The sequence below is a fragment of the Talaromyces proteolyticus genome (genome assembly GCF_021365285.1).
Source record: "Talaromyces proteolyticus strain PMI_201 chromosome Unknown BGW36scaffold_11, whole genome shotgun sequence".
Taxonomy (NCBI): domain Eukaryota; kingdom Fungi; phylum Ascomycota; class Eurotiomycetes; order Eurotiales; family Trichocomaceae; genus Talaromyces; species Talaromyces proteolyticus.
Window position 1 is genome coordinate 396822 of NW_025764287.1, and position 22930 is coordinate 419751.

The window sequence follows — 22930 nt, forward strand, 5'->3', positions numbered from 1 at the left end:
TCTATATACTTGAGCTAAAAGACTTGATCATGCTGACCTGGTGTTAGACAGTCTTTTTAAATGGAGATCCTATCGTTGTGTCAAAGGTCGAACAGTTAAATCATCGTGCTATGGTATATCGTTTATAGCTTGAGCCAGCTTCAGATAGATCTAAGATTCTGAAAGAAGTGAGCAGTATTGTTGTTAAATAATAGAAGAATGATTGGGATGAAGAATTCAGTGCTGAAAAGAATGTTTATGACTGGTTAGAGGTTCTTTAAGGGAAAGTGATTCCAAAACTATTTGGCTAAAGTTGCTTCAACGGAAAACTGGCTCTATTTCTCTCAGATGTTGATGGCATTCCTTTATAAAAACTCGTATGAGATACTAAATCCAATGTCCAAGAAGAGGCTCTGAAACCTGAAATTGAGCAAGTGTTTAATGCCTTCACTGATCATGGGGCTGTGTACTATGACCCAAGTTTAGATAATGTGATCTGCTGCGTCAACGAAGACTCCACCAATATCAAGGTTATGATTGTCGATATTGAAAGCGTCACTTTTCCCGATCCTATCAAGCCTTGGGAATCCACGATTAACCAGGGCAACGCAAACTCTCTGATGGGAGACCTGATAGATATTCGACAACAAAATTGTGATCATTCACATGCGAGTTCCAAAATGACTGAACCTGGTGATGATAGTACTTGGAAGATGGCTCAGTCTAGTATCCATACGCAGCTGGCGAGTCAACATTCTGAGGCTTCCTGCCATATCATGGTATAACGCTCTGTCACTTCCAGAATAAAGACACGGTAGTATGTAGCTAGAGGAATATACAATGATCGTGATCAGTATGACTAACATGTGCCAACATAGAATTAGTTTCTTTATATGCAAATCTATATTGGGCATAGGACCTAGCCGAGACTCCATACGATTCCTAGCTGAATCTTGTAGTAGAAAACCAAGTCGTAAGCCATCTCTTTCCGTCATAGATCACATATGCAATGAATCATGTAGTACGAACTCGTTTCCTAGATATATTATTATTCAGAGCAGCTAGTTTGCGCTTCCCTGGCCGTTGAGGCGCCGGCTTCGCTTGATGAAAACCGGTAATTCGCGCGTGACTACGTCGCGGGGTCCACAATACGTTTGACCGATGGAGTTTGCCAGGGTTTATACCAAGATGTTGTATTTCCTGAACCGTTTGTCGATATATATCCCACTGCTCCTGGTTCCAATCAGTCCAATCAAATTCGTCTCCGCACCATGACAAAAGTAGGAAGTGCTTTATCTTAGCATCCTTATAAAAATACATCTGACTGGAGTGGACTGAGCCTAGAAAAACCGGTACTGCGGAGCCTTGGACGGTCCGCAATACATCATAGACCTCTACTTCCCGTTGTACCTCCTCCCAGCCGCGATCAGTGGTTCCCTTGCCAATGACGGTGTAACCGTAAGGCATTAAGCTTAATTTGAAAGGTACTGCCCCATGCCTGGCAGCCCGTACGGAGCGCAGTAATTGTCCAAGTCGATATCCAGCTGCTTCTTGAGCAAACTTGCGAAATCAACGCAGTTGATTGGATGATGATTGTCGGAAGCCCTCCGGTGTAACGTAACATTTGGACAGCTTTCGTCTAAACGCCTCCCAGTTTTCATTCCACGCAGGCAACGCTGAGTACAGAAGTCAAGTGATTCGGTCGGTGCTGGACGATTGGTGCGTTTATTCTGCCGACCCGACCTGTGTTGACGTTGCGGAGGTGACGACGAGAAGTGACTCAAAGTACGTTTTCGCGCTCCCGAAATATTTCCCGACACGTCATCCGACTCAGAATCATCGGTGGGGGAGGATTGTTCAATGTCGCCCGGTCGACAGCCAGCGTGCGTCCTGGTGTTATGCGACTCAGAGAAGGAAGATAGGGGAGACGACGACGGTATATATTCCGAACCCGGAGGTGTAGAGTGTATCTCGTCGTCTGGAATCTGGCTGAGAATATACTCGAAGTCGACCTCCCACGTATGCAGTTGCGGGATCACCTCGTTGCGCCAGCGCTGGCTCCGGACTGGTATTTCTAAGCTCATCAAACAGAACGCAAGTAATCGCCCCACTGCTGTCACTGGGGTATACATCCACATATTATCACCAGCATTGCTCATTGCTGTCACATCCAAATTCGGCTCCGTCAGGCAGTAACGTAGGGTTTCTGGGTCATCCTCGGCAATATATAAAAAGACTAAGCAGCTTCCAGTTCTCAAAACGGCATGCCCTAAACCACGATTCATCATAGAGTCGTAAGCATGGGTTAATGCGGAATTGGTCAACAGCTCTGCATTATATTGGAGTTTCTCATCCCGGTCCAGAGGAATAGTCGGCCTCTGCACTACCTTATCCCAGACGTTCATCGTTTGTAGTCCAGCACGAAGGTTCTCAGGCGTCAACTTGTGGGTAGCTTTATCTTCAATAAAGTAAAGTAGGGTATTTTCCGCGTCTTTTCGATGGACACAAAACTGGTCAGGTTGGGATCGCTTTCGCTTCAGGGCATCGGGAAGAACAGGCTCATCGTCAAAGGTATTCGCGTGGTTATCGAACTGGATGCCGTCGCCTAGAGGGAAGTCGGAATTAGCTCTCAACGCTTCAAGTACTTCAGCCGTGGGATCTTCCATTCCAAGTCGTCCATAGGTCCACAAATCCCCTTCACTGGATTGAGGGCGACGGCACAGTTGATTTCCGAGACCTTGCACCACTGTACGCGAGGAAAATAGTCTAGGGTTCTCCAATGAGTTGAAGCATCCCAAAACCTCTTGGTAGACTTCTGCCTGCCGCTGGTGAAAGCCTTCCCATGGTTTTAGATAAGTCGGACACAGGCGGCCTTTAGGGCTAGTCAGTGACCCGCTGGTAGATCGCTCTTTGTTCATTTCGATTTGCAGGGGTTCGGATATGTATTGGTGGCAGTACTGAATAAATTCAGCGATTGTTGTTCGTTGCGTTTCTTCTTTCAACTGGTCGCGCTCCCTCTCAGCTTCTTCTCGCTCCCTCTCAGCCTCTTCTCGCCTCTTCTCAGACTCTAGGAAGAGTGCCTCATAATCTAGAGACCTATCCATAATCCATAACAAAAGGACAAAACAAGGAAAGCTTCGCGTCACTGCCAAGTTGGATGATGGAAGTGTGCTAACAGCGTGCCTTAACGTTGGAGTTGTTAAGTGCGCGCTGTGCCCAATAAGGTCTAGTGCGGTTTCGCAGGACGATGTCAACAATCTTCAATAACTGTGCCTCTCCACATTTCATAGTTGCACGCTGTTGCCTAATCAGCTAGTTATCTTACAAGGATTATTATTGATTGACACTAGCATGACCAATCAATACATGTACTATGCGATAGAAGGTCTAATCTGGGCAGCCATGGATCCACAGGGTAACAGCACGAGTATTGAGAATGATCCAATGGGAAAGCTCGATTGTGATTACCTGCGACTAGCTCCGTGTTTCAGCTTGGATTTTCATTGGGCTGCCATGATAAATAGAAACCACCTTAGCGTTTACACTTGGACCCAGAAGATCGTCTAGCTTCGGTCGGATACATTACGCAAAAGTTTGCTTATCTTTGTCTGAATATTCACCGGTTAATGGCAAGAAATCTTGTCCCTATTTCCTGCACTCTTCGAAGGCTGCCGCAGGGAATTCAAGAAAAGAATTCGTTTTGATCCTACGGCAGAGACAAGAGGACGTGAACATAGGCAGGATTATAGTCACCATGCAAGGACTCGACGAGAACATGGATTGCACAACGATCGATATAAGTTGGATTGTGAAGAACAGTAATCATCTCAATAGCTCCAAGATTCGTCGATGTTAATTGAATACCACCCCCAAGTATTTGGTCTACTTAGGATCCAAGTTATTAACTCCAACTTTTCTTCCCATTCTTTTCAGCCAAACTTTGAGATCAAAATCCCCTTCACTCAAATCATTTGAATTACCAACGAACTTAAAAGTGTATCCAAAATCCTGAGAGGGCTCCTTCTCGTCCGAGTAATGAATGCGACATGGATGAGCATGATAGTTGTCTGTTTCATATGCTGCTAATCTTTCTCCGTGGTCGACAGTCTGAACATGGTACACAGCACCCTCGATTGTCGAGCCAGGAGCATCTAATAGAGCCGGATATTGACCCCACAGCTTGCATTCGTAGCCCATGATATACGCCGGTCGAAGCTCAGGGTCACTTTGCAACCCCAGAATATCACGAAGCATAGACGGATCACTTAATGTACCGTAGAAGAAGTACGGTCCAATGGGGGCTGAAAATAAATCTGATATAGGGGGAGGATTTGGTGCCTGATAGAAATAGTTTGGAGGAGCACTTTGAAGCTTTAGAACGAAAGGAGAGACCTTCAAGCCGGCATTTTCGGGTGGAGATGCGGGAGGTCTTTTTTCCTCCACGTCCACTCTCGTAGAGGTGACCATGACTGGGCTATGTAAAGTCGATAAGATGTTATCGGAGATGAAGGGAGTCCCAAAGTATTATACGTATGACTTGAAGGTACATCATTCGATGGAGATGTAGTTCTGTTCGGGTCGCGGGGACGCGTTCTATTAATAACCCGAAATGTGATAAATCCCTTACATAATCAGCCCAACCTGATGTCCGGTGCCGTCGGCGCTTGCGTTAGATCTTTTCCTTAAAGCATAACCAATCAATTTGCAGATACTGTGCTTCAATGAGTTTCCTCGGTTTCAGGTTGCCGGTCGAGAACGCATTGGTTTGCTGTGGTCCGCGCATACGAAGTAGACACATAAAACAATGGTTAGGGAAACAAGGCAAGCATTGATCAGAAGCGCCGGATGACTTTATCAACCGTGGCATAGGCGGCACTATGTATCACAACTTTTTGGTATCAAATGTCAAAAACTACTATAAATGAGCGTGTCTCTCCTCCTTGTCCAGCTGACCTTTTCTCACGAGATAGCACCTCATTTTTCCGCCACTATTATCTTCTCTATTGCTTTTATCCTTTCCTATTGCTTGTTGCGATTTTGTTAGAACCAGAATGGCTCGCCGCGCACCACCTCCACCGCCTCCACCGCCGCCCCCACCAATCACATCATCCGCAGCGACGAAGTCACGATTGACACAGATCGAGGCACCTACGTACCCTTCTGGAAGTTATGGCATTGGAGTGGAGGTTGAGTTCCTACTAAGCCCTCGTCAAGAGACAAAAAGCAATAGTATCCGCGACTTCTCAATAAAGGTGGCGTCGTCTTATAATACCTATCTGGATCAACTTGCACCAGGTAGACATCCTCGGATGCATAATGCAATTGATGAAGCCTACCTTGGCCCTCAGTTCGCGGAATGGTCCCTAGATTCGGACTCAACGATCGAGATGCCTAATAAAGGCCACGAGCCTTGTGAGTATCGATCCTGCCGCTACAACTCCGTGTCACTTATAAGCATGTAGGGGGGCTAGAAAGCATTTCTCCAATATTCAGAGCCCATAATGGCTCTACATGGCGTGAACATGTTGAGTTCATGTGGAGGTTTCTAGTTACAGACTTCCACATTAGCGTAAATACTAGCTGTGGAACACATGTCCACCTCTCACGTGTTGGCGGCTATTCGCTCGCAGATCTGAAGAAGATATGTCAAAGCATTATCCATTTTGAGCCTGCATTTGAAGCTATCCTGCCTGAGGAAAGACTTGGCAATGAATATGCGCGAAGCAACTGGCTGGACAATGAGAATTTCGGACATCAGAATCTGTCGCGGAAACAAAGCATCGCCGTCATCAACAAGGTTTCCAGTATAAGAGAACTGGTTCTCCTCATGAACCCGCATCATGATAAGATGTTCGGTTGGAACCTCCTTTATCTTCTCAACAACCCACATGGCACAATCGAGTTCAGACGGGGAGCTGCCAGTGCTTCCGTTCAGAATGTTTTCGCATATATCGAAATTGCAATGTCCTTCGTCGAGGCCGCAATCCGACTGGGAGATCCGAAAACACTACAGAAAGTGCCTTCCACTGTTGGTGGGCTTAGACAGTTTATCCAAGCGGCAAATCTTCCTGATGGTATACCTGGATTATTTGATTCTAGGTACCTCAACCTGATCTTTTTGGGGAAACTGGAAACTGCGTTTCGTGAGCCAAAGCCGCTCGGAAACCTTTCTGCCTATAAACTGAACAAGCTTAAGGTTAAAAAAGAAGAGGACAAGAAGAAGAATGTTGCTATGATAAAAATGCTTCGTGAACCTTACTGGAGCTGATGACACTTATCTTTCTCTTAGCTACAAAAGAAGCAAGATTCTGGGGAGTTTTAAACGGCAATTTACATATTTTCATAGTTTTGCACTCGTAATTATTTGATTGTATCTTTTCTTTTATCCCTCATCAATTACAATTCTTAGGTCTAGACCCGTAACTGTTAGTTTCTATGTATATTAGTAGTCAAATATCTCAAATTTCGCGGGGTATGACTTGGACGTCTTAGGCTTCATTTTTAAGCACAGGTTGGTTGAATAATTCCTATATATATTAAACATAAAGAGCATAACAATATACTATGTAGCATATAATTTTAGCGGATTCTATTCTAGAATATAGCGATCTGATGAGCGTCCACATAGCTCTGCTTGTTCACAGGTTTGGACGTATCACTGTCGACGCGTTGAATTGTCGCAATACTCTGTCTAGAATACTGCATCTGAGCAGAGGGCGGTTCTTGAGCAAAGATCTCTGCTTGCAATACGTTGTATTGTCCTATCAACCCTGACGCCAAGTGAAGTGCTGCTTTGGCTTCCACTTCCGGTGTACCGGGGGTGGTTGGCACGTTGAAGGTATTTCTTGATCCGCTGAACTATCGTGTCCTTAATATCGGCTATAGAAGAACCGACTTTGATGGTGCCTGTTTCTGCAAGCTCCTTGACGGATGCTTTGTATAGTTATGGAGACTAGTCCGTTTGCTTGGAGGAGGCTCGCACTCTCCGTGATTCTCGAACACTCACATAAGGTCTGCCGTTCTCTTGGCCTTCTTGACGTGGAAGAACGGCGAAGGTATCGCCGAGTAAGGTTCGGCAAAGAAGGGCCCGGGTGTGTTGTATAAACACTCGCACAAGCATCAAGGGTCAGGGACCGTAGCAGCGACGCACTACATGCAGCTGTACCGGGTGCCTTTCATCTCGCCTGAGATTGGACACTACAGCGCGAAGTGGCACATTTGTTTTGCCTTAAATGTCGTGGACTAATGGGGTCGGGTCTAGATGCTGTTACCGCCGTGGATCCGCATGAGCACCGGAATTGATCCAATGAGAACGCTCGATTGCGATTACCTGCGACTGGCTTCGTGTTTCAGCTTGGATTTTCTTTGCTTATGCATGCTGTTATAACAAATGAAAACACGCCTTGGCGCTTACACTTGGACCAGAAAGATCGTCCCACTTCGACCGGAATTATTCATCTGGCCTTTATATCCGGAATGACTCCATGCAAAGCTCTTTAGACTGTGCCTCTCTAGTAAAAAGCCACAGTGGGTCTGCATGTGAGAAATCAACTCGGGAAAGGCACAACACAAGACACAAGCCAATGAAATTATCCCACTGGTTTTTGTCCTCGAGCCTTACCGTTCACTTCTGCTCTATTTGCATATGGAGATGGCCTATGGAGATGCAATGGCTCAAATTAGCGCAAAGCAACGTTATTTGTCCTAGCCAGTGCTTGCCGCTACCTCATGCTAAAGGATGAGGGCGAAGGCATACGACACCGCTCGATTGGCTAGCATTTCTATTAACACACTTCAACATTATTGGGACTAAGGACAAATCAGAATGCGTAAAATTAGAATACTTCAAAATATTGCGATGACGTCAGGCAACTGTAATCTACTTGGTCATTGGCTGGGACGCAAAGAGTCCGTAATTGAATTTTCACGCCCACAAAGCCCCCGGCCAGGAGTTGGATTAGGCGTCAATTCTGGTCAACGGGTTACGTCCATCAACACTCAAAGTCCAGCTCCTTTAGCCGATGAGACAAAGCCAACTATTATTTCTGTCCCTGTATCTTCCTTGATTATTGAAACATATATCTGCAATTTGGCGCAGTATCAATTATGAAACGTGAAGCGCCATCTGAATTACATGACTCCTATAATGACGGCAAGGAGCGGCCGGCAAAAGTGCGACGCCGAGAGAGTTCGTGCTCGAAGAGAGAGCACAAACAAAGCAACCCACAACAATTGCTCTCTCCCGCTTCGCCTGATTTTGATGGCAGAGTAAGCTATGATGATTGCTTCACAATAGTGACGTGACTGACTGGATAGAATCCTGACAATTTAGAACGTCAAGCAGCGATTCCACCTTCGCTCACGAATGCGACCACAGAACTTGCGGACGAAATATATCAGTGGATACCCGCACTACCGGTAATCGGCGAGTTTGATCCTATGAGTCAACTGGGTCATACAGAATCATCTCCACCATCAAGACCGCATAATTGGACTCTCCAAGATTATCAGATGCACATGATGTCACTTGACCGACAGAAAAAGAAGCGGTTGATAATGGGTCGCAAAATTCAGGGGAAAGGGCTTCCCAAGCGAACAGTGAAAGATTACCAGATGCAGATGATGGTTCTCGAGCAACAGAATAAGAGGAAATTGATGTTATTTCGTCAAGAGCAGGAAAACGCAGCGCTTTGGGCAACTATCAAAGCCCAGCAACATCGGGTTAAGAAATATGTGACAACGGTTGGGAAGAGTAAAATTAACAGCTTTGATGAGATAAGTTGCCTGCTGTAGACAAACAAGAGGCTAAGAGTCGATAATGCGCCTAGTGCACTTTCTCTAGGATTGAATGGTAATGTAATGCTAGAGATAAAATCTGCCTTGGCCCCTTCCAAGGCTAGTGCCTCTTTATTATTATCACTGGTCAAATGCCTCAGCTGACCCTATTACTAGGTGGCATGACTTGATTGTGTATGCGTGGAAATTGCAGCACAGCACAAAGTTGTGTACTATAATCAGAACTACACCCTAAAGGGGGCTGAGCAGGTTTCGATTCAGCCAATTTCGTCGCTAAATAAGACAGCATGGATTCCAATGAATTCTGAATTATAAAATCTCCTGAACTCTTAAGCTATCTCTCCTTGTCAAACAGTATTATATTTGAGCACACCTGTTCACACAAAATGACTGAACCCTCTGCCTCTCAACATCTTGAGGACGCAATCCCCTTGCCACCCTATACCGAGCAGCCGACTATCAGTCGTGATGATATCGAGCACGGCCGTCATATGAGTAACAGACGTCTGGTTCGACTAACAAATACACAATGGTGCGTAATAGCGCTCGTGGTTATAGTTTCCATTAGCGGAGCCATCGGATGCTTGATGTACCTAATATATATGCCCCATGTATGAGCAGGTAAGTTCTAGATACTCAGATACTACCTTATCATATATAATGACCACTTACTAGCTATGGATGAATTCCGAGGCATTGACAGGGAATGGTCAGAGAGATAATTGCGGTCATTCATCAGATTCATGTAACTGAGGGACGATCTATCTACGTACCGAATGGTAAAAATTGTACCGCCTTGAACAGCCTATATAGAAAGTCTTATTAATGAGCTGACTTGTATAGATTGATTATCAGTCCTACTTCACAAATATAAAAGTCGATAACAGCGACTTCAACTGGTCATTTTACCTTTGTCCTTCTTCTTTCTAGTGGCTTTTTTCTTGATACTTTCTTTGACCTTCTTAACCTTCTTTTTGGCCTTGGTTCCTTTTTTGACATTCTTTACCTTCATATGCACTTTTGTCATATTTCTTTCCTTCTCGTGTTTTCCCTTTACCTTCGCCTGCTGTATTTTCACTTTTTTTACTACAGCCTTCTTCTGTTTCTCAGCTTTTTTCTTTCCATTTTTCTGCTTCATGTCCACAGTTATAGCCTTTATTGAGTTTGATTTCTGGCCATATTAATCAAGAGAGTTGATGCAGGGTATCAATTTTCGTACCTTCGCTGGCCGGCCACCATTCATAGCAGACATCGTGAGATTTTCGGGTTTCAGACCATCAGCAGAAATTTTTCGTGTTATATTATCGAGGAAATTTGCCTTGACGACTCTCCAATGCGGTTTAGGAGCAGCTTGGCTTCCAAATTTCTCAATCCAGGAGTAAGTCTCATCGACAGGCCAGATTTGATAATGGAAGTTTCCAGCTCCTTTCACCATTGGGTGAACAATTTCAATTCGAGATACAGATATTCCTCCAATCATTCCTTTTACGATGGGTTCTTCGAGCATTTGATAATTCGTTAGTGCACTCGGGTGGAATCTTTCCGGCGGTGGTGGCGACAAAACTGTGACCGAGTTTCCTCTTGAGATATACCACGCAAATATGACAGAGGCACCTTTCATGTACGTGCTCAATTGCCTTTTGCCCTTCTTTTCATACCACTGATCACTTAATGGCCCCAGTGTTGCCTTCAACGTTTGCATTCCGTGGTTGTTGGCCCATTGCTGGACTTGCTGTTGGCCTAAACCACTCCAAAGAACTTGGCAATTAGGATGCCACTCGTTCCCTTCAAATCGGCGGCATATTTGGCCTATTTCCTCTGCTGTGAGACGACTCACGTAATATTCGATAACGGCAAACCGAAAGTCATTGGGTTCCCTGATTGATAGAGAGTTATGGAAGGGAAGATCCATTTAAAGCCAGATTGCATATCCTGTATATGTTCATCGATATTTCATCGTTCTTGTATATTATAAAGGGTAGATTAGCCAAATCTTATTTATCAAGTCCTAGCATTCGAGAGAGACGCTGGTAATGACGCGTAGAGTCGCAATTATACACATGGTTTATCCGATCCGAACCACAAGCAAATACCATAATATCTGACGATTACCCCGCCAAACAATCAACTTTTGATATTTGATATCTTTTCTGCAGATATCTATTTTGTTACTACTTTTACACAAATCTAGGCGTGTACTATTATTGGAGCGTCAACTACTAGACGTCTTTGTTAAAGGGTGGCACTTATAGCCAATGAGCGGCTTGATGCGGACCAACTGTGGGGGGTTGGGAACAGAGACCTATTCCGTGCATATCTAGATCTGCTCATCACCTGCTCAATGTAGTGTTATTTTATAGCTATTTTCTTCATATTCTCTTTTACATGGAAAGTCATTGAGTCATTTGCTCTAATATTACTTTGTTTCTGCGGATTTTATTGGTGCAAGTCGCATTTTATTACACAATTAAGACACATCTGCCGGGATTGAAGACTAAAAACTTGTCATTTCAAATACTTGTTGCCAAAGGGAGATATTTCTCCAAGCCGATCTTTCAAATGCTTGATCGCACATAGAGGGAATCGGCGGAACAAAGCAAGACACTCTTTCCTTTGTAAGTCTGATACGGCCAGATATTTTTCATAGGGTTCCGTTGCTCGTATAAGCCTTGCATAGAACTCCTCTTTGGTCTTACTGTTCTGTTCCAGTAAGGCCATTGTCGCCATGTGCCATTTACTGTTTCTAGACCACAGATAATCGATCACTTCAACTAGACCTTGAGCAGGGCCCATGGTGCTATCACCTGCATGCGAGGTTGTGATAACATTATTTTCGACCTTATCACTAGGGGCAGATCTTATCCTGCAAGCCGTGCCTTCGAATATTTCTCGCTTAAGATACTGACCTCCCCGATGAATCTGTAACTTGAGGCGAATACCTGGAGTAGCTGCTCTGATCTTGATATCCATACATGGAAGTGTAGTCGCTTGGTGGTAAGAGGGAATTTGAGGTGTGAGGTGCAAAGTTCCCCTGTATCCCCATTGACCAAAAAATATTGGTAGAACGGTCTGGTAGAGCCAGAGAAGTACAGGCTGAGAGCCTTGTTTTGTTGTCACCTTGTCTATCACTTCGTCTCTTTCTGTATTAGAAAAAAGGTCGAATTCACCGAGACAAGTTAGCCTGAGCTTTGTGTGATCTGGAAACATGATCTGTTGCATCTTGGCGTAGCGGAGAATGGCAGCCATGTGATATCCAAATCTGTGCTCAACATTACATATATCCCTCAAATTGTCTATAAGTTCGTGTATTATGAACTCTCCAATGTCGCGATCGTTGTCGACGATGGTCATTGACTCCGGTTGGATGAGGCTATCTGATTTAGATTTCACACATGTTTGCGGAGGAAGAACAGTGTTGAGTTCCTGTGTCGAAGTATTGAAAAGTGTCTCATCACCATCTTCGTCTATCGGAGTTGGGATATCGGGGAGTGATTCATCGTCTTCGAGAAATTGGTCCCTCACGTCTGACCTTATGTTCGGCCGAGGTTTCTGGGAGGTAGTTTGTTGGCACAACCCTTGTGTAGAATAGTAATTCTTCATTGGGTTTAAAAGTTTATAGTTGGTGAGAATGAGTTGGGTATAATCACTTGGAATAAACTTCTTTGGAGAAATTTGATGCACTACACACAGAGGCAGAAGGGGGATGCTCCTGGCTTTATGTCACGCAGAAGTCATCAAGGGCCAGAATGGCAAATGGAGAGCCTCCCGATGGGCTGTACAAGGCAGACAGATAAGAAACATTCATACAAGAATAGGTTCTCTTTAGTTGCAGACAGTTCAAGACCATCGGTAGTTTCAAGTTACCATCACCAAATCTGCCTTGTCCGTCTCGGGCTAAATCCACAATAGATAAAGGCTGAATTCCAGTTCAATGAATATGGGAACACGTGTCGTAGCTATAGCCATGGCGCACTGGTGTGCTATTCTGTTTATAGTGGAGGCGCATTCAACAAGGCGCCGTTCAATAAGACAATGGAGCATGCGTGATTTTTGCCATTGGTGTAAGTCTGTACCTTAATTTCCTGTACAGGATCTGGCAGCTGACGAATTCACATATACCGACCACGAAATAGACCCACGGCAACGCATCACACCTAGTACGGCAGATGCTTACGTCCGACGCTATAGCTTTAAGCCACCACAGACATGTTGCACCGCACGGACAAGAGATGTTGGGCACTAGGCAGTGCTGTGCTAAAAATCAAGCGATGTGGAACGAGGTGCCACTAGCTAAGAGATCGGTCATAAAAGTTGGTCGAGCAAGCCGTGTACCCGTAAGATTGTAGGCGTAGGAAGTCCCCACGGTGAGCAAGGAGGAAGAGGAGGGAATCACTCTACTGAAATGGCAGTACCTCTCTTCTATTGCCATAATAGCCAATTCATCGGCACCGAAATTGAGCAGGTCAAGCTTGCCGAGGCCAGGGAATGCAATATGGCGTCGACCACATTTCTATCACCCGCAACACGGCCGTTCTAACTATTAATAGTGGCTACAACGGTGATGTGAGACACCTTGCTTCATACCTCGCCTAGTACTGAGGTCCAAAATCAGACTCGATTGGTCAAATCCAGCAAGAAAGGGCCGATCGAGTGACCAGGGCCATGGCGGGCGGTTGTCAATAAAGGGCCTCACCGGAAATCAGTTTTTCAGCTAGCTGAAGGCGTCAGTGGCAGTGTCTGGAACGACTTCCTGAGAGGAGTACGTGAAATTTTGCGGACAACGATAGAGGATTGTGAGACGCATTGATGACTTATATATTTCTACGCGATCTGGGAAGTGCTCACGAACACAAACCCGATCCGGGTATATGTAACCAGATCCCTGGTGGTACTAGTCCGAAAAGGATAATCCTAAAGCGAGAAGGCCATTTGAGCGTCGGTCATATAATTTCGAAATTCGCTGAAGCTAACATCCACAATCCGGCTAATATTTTTGTAATAGAATTCTCATAATATGATATTTCCTTAAACACTTCTCTCTTTCGTTTCAGGTCGTTTTAGGGCAACCATATGGGAATTGTATATCTCTAGTCTGTAGTGTTTAAATTTGGAACGCCTCAATCTGTCTTGGCATGCGTTGCCAACCAATCGACGATCATCAACGGGACCCGTTAAGCGAACCTGCCGATGCGTTCTACCCACAAAACCATTCCCGTTCCCTTACTTTCATGCAGGGCTGCCTATAGAAAACGTACGGCGATACTTGCTCCTAATTTTGATCGAAATCGGCGATTCAAGACTATCTTGACCTTCCTGTTCAGAGGCAGAATATCTAGAGTCTAAACAATCTTGCAGTGCACTAGAATGTTAAAGCCTCGGGTTCCCCGTGAATAATGGAGGATAAGGGATTGAATCACTCGTACAGCTATATGTACATAACTGCCGGATTAATGGTATTCTACTTTGAATGGCCAGTGCTAATTATATGATATGAGGCAGACTCCCAGAACAACACCCGAATCATATAGAGAATGGACGAAAATACCATGGATATCACAAAGGAAAATACGTGTGGCCATGTGATGAAGAGGAGCAAGATCGCCTTGATTTGTTCCACAAGGTCATCACGGAAGCCAGGAAAGGTGATGGCTTATTGTACGCTCCTCATCCTTCCAATGCACGGGTAATCGACATAGGGTGCGGCACGGGGATATGGGCCATTGACATCGCCAGGAAATATCCCCACGCGTTTGTAGTTGGAGTAGATCTCGCAGATATCCAGCCACTAAATCACCCAAAGAACTGCGACTTCTACGCGCCTCGTGACTTTGAGCATCCATGGACCCTTGGCGAAAATAACTGGGACGTGATCCATATGCAGATGTTGTGTGGGAGTGTGATCAGTTGGCCTTCATTATATCGCAGAGTATTCGCGCATCTTCGCCCTGGTGGCTGGCTCGAACATGTGGAGATTGATTTCAGACCGCGGTCTGATGAATGTTCTTTGGAGCATACCTATATGCATCAGTGGTACCAGCATTTGCAGCTGGCGTGTGAACAGTCATGGCGGCCTATTGCCTATAGTGCTAGTGAGACAAAGAAAATTTTAGAGAAGCAGGGGTTTGTCAATATTGATCACCAAATAGTTGGATTACCCATGAATACATGGCCCGATGATAAACACGAGAAAGAAGTGGGCAGGTGGTATAATCTCGCAATATCAGAAAGTGCCGAGACACTCAGTTTAGCCCCGTTTTGCCGACTACTGGGCTTCTCACGGGAAAGAGTTCAGCATCTGGCTGCCGAGGTCAGAGCCGAAATTAACACGAGGAAATTACGTGCCTTTAATATCCTTCATATTTATCAAGCACAAAAGCCGCTATAAATTGTGTGGAATCGGATCAAGCAACCTATTGCTACTGGTTCTAGTTGATATCACAGCCTCTGGCCAGGCAAGGCGCACCGTGGTGGGTCAATACTGTTAACCTATATGGCCTATGTGAAAGCTATAAAGCGCCCCTCTCTCCCGTTGTGTGTAGCCCAGGTGGAATAGCCAAAAAAGCTTTGGTCAGACACGATGCCGGAAAGTCAACCAGAGCAGTCTCGGACTGTGATCCTAGTTGAAGACGATATACCACAAGAGCAAGACCACACACTAGACTCTCAAATACCACCTTTACGCCACATTCGTCCGCGTGATGATCGTCATCAGCGCAACGAGCAACTCATTCGCGACACTGCATCGGCGAAATCCCCGAGCAAAAAGCGGCAACGAAATGAAGCCGCCGTGAATTCTGATGATAAAGATTTGCGCTCAGCCTCGGTAAGAAACTTCTTCATATATTAACCACAGATTTTAATGACGAAATAGGATCGTTTGCGCGATACGCTTGGTCGACAGATTAAACGCCGGGAGCAACAATTCAGAGCCAAAGACGCGCAGAGAGAGAAGTCTTTCCTTGAAGAAAAAGAATTGCTCCAAAGAAGAATCTCTCGCCTTGAAGCTGATATAATTCAGCTGAACGAGCAATTACGCGTGTCTACTCTAACCAACGAATCAATCCAGAGAGAGCTTGATACTGCTCATGGATCTCGTCTTCTTGAGTGTTCTATTTGCTTTGAGCAGCCGGATGAATGGATTACTCTTTCATGTGGTCATATGTTCTGTGCACGATGCAGATCTCTACAAATATTGAAATCTCCAGAACAAGGTTGCGCACTCTGCAAAGCGCCTGTAACAGGATGCATCAGATCATGTCCCTTCGCGGGATGACACCAATTATACTTATGTCTTAGGAAGAAAAGATTTTCTTTTCATCATCTATTCCATCTATTCCAAGCGCAAATGAATAACCCAGTCTAAATTTTCTGAATGAGTTGATGGCAGACAGAAAGCCTGTAAAGACAATACATTAAGTGAAGTTGAGATAGAATATAAACATAAAAAGGATCTAATAATTGTGACCTATAGTCTGTGAATCTTTGAATACACAATATAGCTAATCTACTGAGCTACTCTGGAGCATAGCGATCTGTCGAGCGTCTATTCAAACGCAGCCCGTATCGTTGCTGACCGGTAGATGTATCGTCATTGAATCGGTTGGGTTGGTTAGATCGTTTTAAGACGCCTTTAGTGTTCTGCTGTCCAGCCCTTATCCGCGTCAAAGCTATTCTGTCCTCCTTTCGATTCTTCAATTTTGTGATGTAGTGTACTTGAAGAGCTTTAGCCTTTCTTCCTGGAAGACGGTTTGCAATTTCAGTCCACGTAAGGTTTTCTCTTTCCTGCAGATCCACAATAAGAGCGTCTTCTTCAGGCGAATACTTTATCTTCTTGACACGCCTTGATATCTTAGTAGATGGAGTGATACCGCCGTTGTTGTGCACGGCCTGATTCGCGCCTAATAAGGTGTCGGGAGTAGTGATGGATGATTCCCCGGAGGGTGATGGGGAGCTTTTGCTTTCTCTGAAAGTGCATTTCCATGTACATCCAGAGTCATTTCGTACACGAGTAAATAGCCCTTCGATATCGATGGTCTGAAAGTCGGACATGCCGGTCGATTCACCTGCATCTCCATTCTGTCTGGTAAACGAGGCTAATGAATTGAACGAGCTGGAGCCGTTGGCTGCCGATTCTCGGTCTTCTGAGAAGCAACAGTAATATTGGACTGCAGATAGAGACACTGCACGACTTAGATGACCACGAATGCAGATGGTTTCCTGGCTGAATGGGGTTTGCACCGTTGACTGAACATTTGATTGACTAGCCAGTGATGTTGCTGTGGAATTTGCTCGTTCTCGCAAAGCTGGTTGATGATGAGAACTTGTGGAAGCACCAATCCGCTTCTTTCTCTTAGTCGGGCGAGTTAGATCTTCAATATCAGTTATATCGCCTTCTCCAAGACTATCGTTATGATAATCATCATCCTCAGAATCGTCACTTTCTGAACTCTCAGATGAAGCACGGCGGCGCTGACGGTTTCGCCCAGCATATTTTTGGGTAGCGAAAACCGGTACGGTATTGGGTCCTTTCATCCCCGCACCCAGTGGGTTTGTATGTTTCGTGGTCACTCTAACTGGTGGAAGACCATCTGCCCTTTGCGATTGATATGGACGGGAATCGCTTCCAGTAACGATCTCATCAGGGCAGTGACTCTCAGTTAGCTCAAGTTCTTCATTCTGACTAGCAAGATCCAATTTGGCTAATCTTGATGTTTCAATTTCCGGTGTGACTGCGTCGAGGTCGGCATCGTCCAGGAGATTTATAGAATGTTGGTTGGACATTCTAGTACCATCAGTTCCCGCATCAGTTGGTATATTCCATACTGGGCTTTCTGGAACTACGCTCTCACAGCCTTCATCATTTGACGTATTGCATTGGGACTCTGCATCCGGATTGAATGCTACTGGAGACTCACGAGTCGATCTCTGTATTGAATGGTAATTCTCTTGAAGAGATGTTGCCTGACAGATCTCGCTAAGAGACTCGTTATCGCCTTGCGCTATCATGATCAGTTTTAGATTGTCAAATCTTCAGGATAGCTTCTTACGATTATCATGCTCATTCATATCAGTTGTGATATCGCAATCTAGATTGTCTTCTTTGCTTGATTCAACAGAATTGACCGGCGTAGCTTCTCTTGATTGGGAGGAGTCCGATTGAGGCTGAATTGGCAGTTGGACGGGGCCAGTAGAAGAAAGAGAAGATAGCTCTCGGTCTAAAGAATCAGGAATTGTGGAGTGCGTCACTGGGGCAGAGGGACGTGGTGGAAGGGGGTGGGCTAGAGATGAGGAGGTTTGGGACTGGAAAGAGGATGTACCATCAATAGAAAACGGTGATTTAGATCGCTTACGAGGACGATGTGGAGGACCACTGTACACGATCATATTCGTAAGAGTGATGGGTTTTTTGTTGGGTTCCATGGCTGAAGAGGTGTATAGAGGAATGAATGACTTCGGGCGATACTGAGGAAGGGTCTTAATCTCACTCTTGGACAGGACCAACGCAGTTTATATAGCTTGATACGCAAGAGTGAGCTATTTCTAGATGTCCCATTTTTCTAGTTCTCATAATGGAATGGGCCTATTGAACGCCGATCTACCCTAGGAAAGGCAGGAGGCGAAATCAGGTCGACATTGCCGATGGCTCTCTGATTTGGGTCTCCATCAGCTCACCACCATCAAATCTGCCTTGCCTAGTCTGGGATAATCCCAAAGTGGCAACGGAAAAAAAGGCAAAACAAGGCGGCTGGACACTAGAACATCCTGGGAAGCTCGCCGATTCGGGGTTCCCACATCTCGACTATACGGCATGCTCCGCTCGCAGTAGACCAGAGTTCAAACGCCATGGATAACACGAAATTTGGATGCGGGATTTTTGCTATTGGCGTAAGCGTATACTCAACTTTGTGATCGGGATCTGATTCACAATCTAAGTGCTGTGATACGGCAGACGTGGACCAAGCGATGGCGCTGCGCCTGGCGGGTCATTGCACATGATGCTATCGTTTCAAGGACCAATAGAGCCTCGTATAGCTAGATATGGCATTGGTCACTCGGCCGTTCTCTCCCTAGAGCGCCAGTGGTGGAATCTGAAAATGGTGAATGTCCTCCCCCATTGCAGTAAATCGATGAACCCAGTCAGCCGCTACCTGTCAACCGGTCTCTGGAAACAGGCAGTATCGATATCAGACTCTCATTGCTTTCCTGATTCTCATGCCCGTTTGACGGCATTCTTGAGATCAGGGAGGGCTAGAGAAACGTAGCTTCCAGTCAACTAACTGGGAGAACTAGAGAATGTAACATCCCTAGAACAACTCCGAACCTCTCCCCACCCCAGTCCTCTAGTCTGCACTAGAATTACGTGGTTTTCACACGCTCATCGTGTTCAGGAGCCAGGGAGAAGATCGAAAAGCTAGTTAATTGGCTGACGATGAATGTTGGTGGATCGAGAAGTATAGGAGATACAACGGTGGCGTGACACCAAGGGCCGGCTGACGACCAATTTTTCAGCTCCTGCGACCGGAGGGACTGCGGACGGAGCCTAACGGGTCTGATGGCCGGAGAGAAAGCTGGAGGGAAATCGAGGGCGGTCGTTGAGCGACGCACCTGCGGTTTATATACTTGGACGTGGACCGCACATCACGCGATCCCCGATCCGGACGTCCCCAGTGACGCTAAACCCAATATAGTTCCACGTGACCGATTTCTAGGCGGCACTAGTCCGTAGATGGTGATCCCGGGGCTGAAGGCGATTTTAGCTCCGGTCGTACAAATCGAAATTCTCCTATAATAAAATTATTTAAATATTTTTTAAGTATATATATTATATATTATATAAACTATATTAATAGATTCTTTAATTTTATTAAGATAATAATCCATTTATAAAGTCTCTTATCTATTAAAAATATTATCTTATAAATATTTTCTTTATATATTCTTAGATTATAATATCTTTATTTTATATTAAATATTATTATAATTTTTATTCTTTATAATAAATCTCTCTTTTACTCTTAATATAATACCTTATTTATATCATTTATCATTTAATTATTAATTAATTAATAATTATATACTATTTATAATATTAAATCTTTCTTTAATATAAAAAGATTTAATACTAAATTTATTACTTTAAATTCTTAAATATATCTAACTAAATAAAATTTATTAATAAATTCATCTTTAGCTTTAAATTTTTATACTAATTTCTATTTCTATTTAATTTATTTTAATACTAATCTTAATTTTAGATCTATTATTACTTTATACTTAAATAGATATATTAACAGTCAATATTCCTTTTTCATAAATAATTCAATATAATTATAATATTTCTTTAATAACTTTTTAAATATCTTTATAAATTCTTTTTATATATTTTCTTTAGCTTTAATCAAATCTATGCTATTTTCTGTTTTATTTTATTAATCTTAATAATATTTATTTTAAATTACTTTTCTTTATTTTTATCTATTTATAATATTATATTGTTAATCTTTAATATCTATTTTTTCTAATCAATGATTAAATTCTATTTTTATAATTAAGTTATTTTAAGAATTACATTATAATGACTGTAATTCAAAGATAAGATTCTAAATATTATACTTATAATATATTTTTTAATTTTAGAATTATATTTTTAACTATCTATAGATATTCTTTATTAAAGATAGTTCTATCTATAATAATAATTATTTACTATTATTATATTTATTTTATTAATATCTTATATTTTTTAATAAATTCTTTATTAATAAAGTTTATTAATGTTCTAGAGTTAATAAATATTCTTATTAATTTTTTATAAATTATAATTTATATAATAAGTATATATTCTATTAATTCATTATTAATAGCTATTATAATAATAACTTTCTCTATATATTATAAATAATATCTTTTTTATATTTCTTAGAATTATATCTATTCTTTTTTAATCATTCTTATCTTTCTTTTATATATATAGTAGTTATTTATTTTATATTCTATATTTTTAAGATAATTATGATTTAAATATCTTATTTCTTTATATATATACTGACAATCTTTATATCTCTTAAAATATTTAAATATCAGTTAATAGAGAATTTTTAATAATATAAGAAACTATCTATATAAGTTTTTATTCATTTAGTAGTATATATATATTTTATTAAAGTATAATATTTAATATATTTCTAAATAACTGAATCTACTTAACTTAGAATAATAATAACAGATATAGTTATATATATATTCTAATATTTTACTATATAGATTTATTCTTTTTAAGTAAGATAGCTATTTTATTTTTTTAATTAATTTAAGATTATTTTTATTATAAATTAAGTATTCTCTAAATATCTATTCTTAATATCTTTTATATATATCAATATATTATTATTATATCTAAAATAATTCTTTCTAATATATTATTTTAGAAGATATATAATAGTATAGTTCTTTATCTTTTATATTTTTTATAAACTTATTTTAAGTTTCTGTAATCTTATATTCTATTTTAAAAAATTCTTTTAGAGTTCTTAAAATCTCTTTTTTATTTCTAGAATATTTTAATTTAATTCTAGAACTATTATTTTAGTTTTTAAAATCTTTTTTTAGTTCTTTTTATTAATATTGATGGGTCTTTATATTGATTATTCTTAAAATAATTAATTAATAGATTCTATTAATTTTAATTTTATAAGATATCTAATTCTTAATTTAAATTTTTATAGTTTATTATCTTTTAATTATTATTTTAAAATATTAAATTATATTAGATTTTACTTTTTAATAAAGAACTATCAATATTTTAACTAACATTATATTACTCTATCAGTAGCTTTGATCTATAGATAGATTAATATCTAGTTTCACTTTTTTAATAAAAATATACTTCTTCTAATTTAATATCTTCTTTCTAAGCTATACTTTTCTTAAATATCTTTTTAATATATTTATTAGATTTTTTAAAACTCCTTTATTATATTATAATCAATTTATATTTCTATTTAAATCTTTATTTAATAATTCTATTCTATATTTTTTTAAAATTCTGTTTTTCTTCTTTACTATCTTCTTTAATGATTTTTTAATATAGAATAAAGAATTATAAATTAATAGCTATTACTTTCTAATAATTAATATTATTAATTCTTTATCTTTATCAGTATTCTTTTATAAAGTATTCTTTCTATTTATATTTATAATAGATTTTTTCTTTATATCTTTATTCTTTCTCTTTTTTATTAATAATAGTATTAAGCTGTATTCTAATATCTTTATTATAATTATAGTAAGACTTTCTAGGTTATAGAATATTTATTTAATAATTTTCTTAATATTAGTCTTTTTTTCTATAAGTTAATTATATTATTAAAGATCAATCTATAATATTATTTCTATTATTTTATAGAAGATCTCTAGTCAAGAATTCATCATTAAAATTATATCTTTAATATTTTTCTTAAGTCTATTATAATATTAATTATAGTATATTTAATCTCTATAATAAAGATTATTTATAATTTAAAAATATACTAATATATATTCTTTTATAAATTAAATCTATTAAATATTTTAAATTTTATAGATTATTATAAGCTTTTTATTAATTATTTTATAAAATTATTTAAATTTAATAATAAAGTATCTATAATTTATAAATATTAAAATTATTTTTAAGTCTTTTTATTTAATACTTACTTTAAGTTAATTTTTAATATATGATATAAATCACTTTATAATATCTTTAGTTAGAAAGTTAGATATTATTAATATTTTCATTTCTTTAGTATTGATCTTCATAGTATTATTAAAGAAATAGATTTTTATTTAAATAAAGAATATATTAAGTATTCTAAATTTTTTTAAAAATAATTCTACTTTACTAATCTTTAATTTTTAATCTAAGCTATTAATTTATTATTAAGCTATAATATTTTTAAATTTAATAATTCTAGTAAGAGTATTTCTAAACTTAATTGCTAAAATTTATTCAGTTCTATTAAAAGATAAATAACTATTATTTACCATTATTAAAGATGATATTATTTATCTATAACTTTTTAAATATTATAAGAGTCTTTTATTATTAAAAATTATTAATAATTTATCTTAAGATTAAAGATTTTAAAGAATATTCTATTAATATAAGATAAAAAAG

General features: G+C 40.6%; 12 protein-coding genes across 12 annotated transcripts; 5 read left to right on the top strand and 7 right to left on the bottom strand.

Moving 5' to 3' along the window:
- Positions 1-198: 198 nt before the first annotated feature.
- Positions 199-764, top strand: BGW36DRAFT_362961 (uncharacterized protein; the record flags this gene model as incomplete). The annotated part of the gene is made up of 2 exons (XM_046214428.1): positions 199-244; positions 364-764. The coding sequence occupies 2 exons, from the start codon at positions 199-201 to the stop codon at positions 762-764; spliced, it is 447 nt and encodes a 148-aa protein (XP_046067931.1).
- A 229-nt stretch (positions 765-993) lies between these two features.
- Positions 994-3083, bottom strand: BGW36DRAFT_400061 (uncharacterized protein; the record flags this gene model as incomplete). Its single annotated transcript, XM_046218599.1, has 3 exons — positions 994-1466; positions 1541-2098; positions 2126-3083. 3 exons carry the CDS (start codon positions 3081-3083, stop codon positions 994-996), a joined length of 1989 nt encoding a protein of 662 aa, XP_046067932.1.
- Positions 3084-3861: 778 nt separating this feature from the next.
- On the bottom strand, positions 3862-4446 carry BGW36DRAFT_303436 (uncharacterized protein; the record flags this gene model as incomplete). Its single annotated transcript, XM_046211880.1, has 1 exon — positions 3862-4446. One exon carries the CDS (start codon positions 4444-4446, stop codon positions 3862-3864), a length of 585 nt encoding a protein of 194 aa, XP_046067933.1.
- A 227-nt stretch (positions 4447-4673) lies between these two features.
- BGW36DRAFT_326307 (putative amidoligase enzyme-domain-containing protein) lies at positions 4674-6427 on the top strand. Its single transcript, XM_046212733.1, has 2 exons — positions 4674-5391; positions 5442-6427. Exons 1-2 carry the CDS (start codon positions 5031-5033, stop codon positions 6245-6247), a joined length of 1167 nt encoding a protein of 388 aa, XP_046067934.1. The 5' UTR covers positions 4674-5030; the 3' UTR covers positions 6248-6427.
- A 146-nt stretch (positions 6428-6573) lies between these two features.
- On the bottom strand, positions 6574-6922 carry BGW36DRAFT_304224 (uncharacterized protein; the record flags this gene model as incomplete). The annotated part of the gene is made up of 2 exons (XM_046211946.1): positions 6574-6684; positions 6749-6922. Coding segments are annotated over 2 exons (285 nt in total), but the record flags the coding sequence as incomplete, so codon positions are not given.
- Positions 6923-8085: 1163 nt separating this feature from the next.
- Positions 8086-8772, top strand: BGW36DRAFT_431182 (uncharacterized protein; the record flags this gene model as incomplete). Its single annotated transcript, XM_046220952.1, has 2 exons — positions 8086-8247; positions 8296-8772. The coding sequence occupies 2 exons, from the start codon at positions 8086-8088 to the stop codon at positions 8770-8772; spliced, it is 639 nt and encodes a 212-aa protein (XP_046067936.1).
- A 1330-nt stretch (positions 8773-10102) lies between these two features.
- On the bottom strand, positions 10103-10624 carry BGW36DRAFT_277946 (uncharacterized protein; the record flags this gene model as incomplete). The annotated part of the gene is made up of 1 exon (XM_046210201.1): positions 10103-10624. A coding segment is annotated over one exon (522 nt), but the record flags the coding sequence as incomplete, so codon positions are not given.
- A 559-nt stretch (positions 10625-11183) lies between these two features.
- On the bottom strand, positions 11184-11910 carry BGW36DRAFT_386594 (uncharacterized protein; the record flags this gene model as incomplete). Its single annotated transcript, XM_046217018.1, has 1 exon — positions 11184-11910. A coding segment is annotated over exon 1 (460 nt), but the record flags the coding sequence as incomplete, so codon positions are not given.
- On the bottom strand, positions 11743-12661 carry BGW36DRAFT_386595 (uncharacterized protein; the record flags this gene model as incomplete). The annotated part of the gene is made up of 1 exon (XM_046217019.1): positions 11743-12661. A coding segment is annotated over exon 1 (495 nt), but the record flags the coding sequence as incomplete, so codon positions are not given.
- A 1507-nt stretch (positions 12662-14168) lies between these two features.
- On the top strand, positions 14169-15160 carry BGW36DRAFT_400064 (S-adenosyl-L-methionine-dependent methyltransferase; the record flags this gene model as incomplete). The annotated part of the gene is made up of 2 exons (XM_046218600.1): positions 14169-14206; positions 14275-15160. The coding sequence occupies 2 exons, from the start codon at positions 14169-14171 to the stop codon at positions 15158-15160; spliced, it is 924 nt and encodes a 307-aa protein (XP_046067940.1).
- A 192-nt stretch (positions 15161-15352) lies between these two features.
- On the top strand, positions 15353-16048 carry BGW36DRAFT_431186 (uncharacterized protein; the record flags this gene model as incomplete). Its single annotated transcript, XM_046220953.1, has 2 exons — positions 15353-15598; positions 15647-16048. The coding sequence occupies 2 exons, from the start codon at positions 15353-15355 to the stop codon at positions 16046-16048; spliced, it is 648 nt and encodes a 215-aa protein (XP_046067941.1).
- Positions 16049-16287: 239 nt separating this feature from the next.
- On the bottom strand, positions 16288-18195 carry BGW36DRAFT_431187 (uncharacterized protein; the record flags this gene model as incomplete). The annotated part of the gene is made up of 2 exons (XM_046220954.1): positions 16288-17774; positions 17823-18195. 2 exons carry the CDS (start codon positions 18193-18195, stop codon positions 16288-16290), a joined length of 1860 nt encoding a protein of 619 aa, XP_046067942.1.
- Positions 18196-22930: the final 4735 nt, after the last annotated feature.

Excerpts from the sequence above, each read along its gene's own strand:
- BGW36DRAFT_326307 (XM_046212733.1), top strand. The coding sequence starts at position 5,031 with ATGGCTCGCCGCGCACCACCTCCACCGCCTCCACCGCCGCCCCCACCA. Across the intron at positions 5,392-5,441 it reads TAATAAAGGCCACGAGCCTT|GGGGGCTAGAAAGCATTTCT; the intron begins GTGAGTATCGAT and ends ATAAGCATGTAG.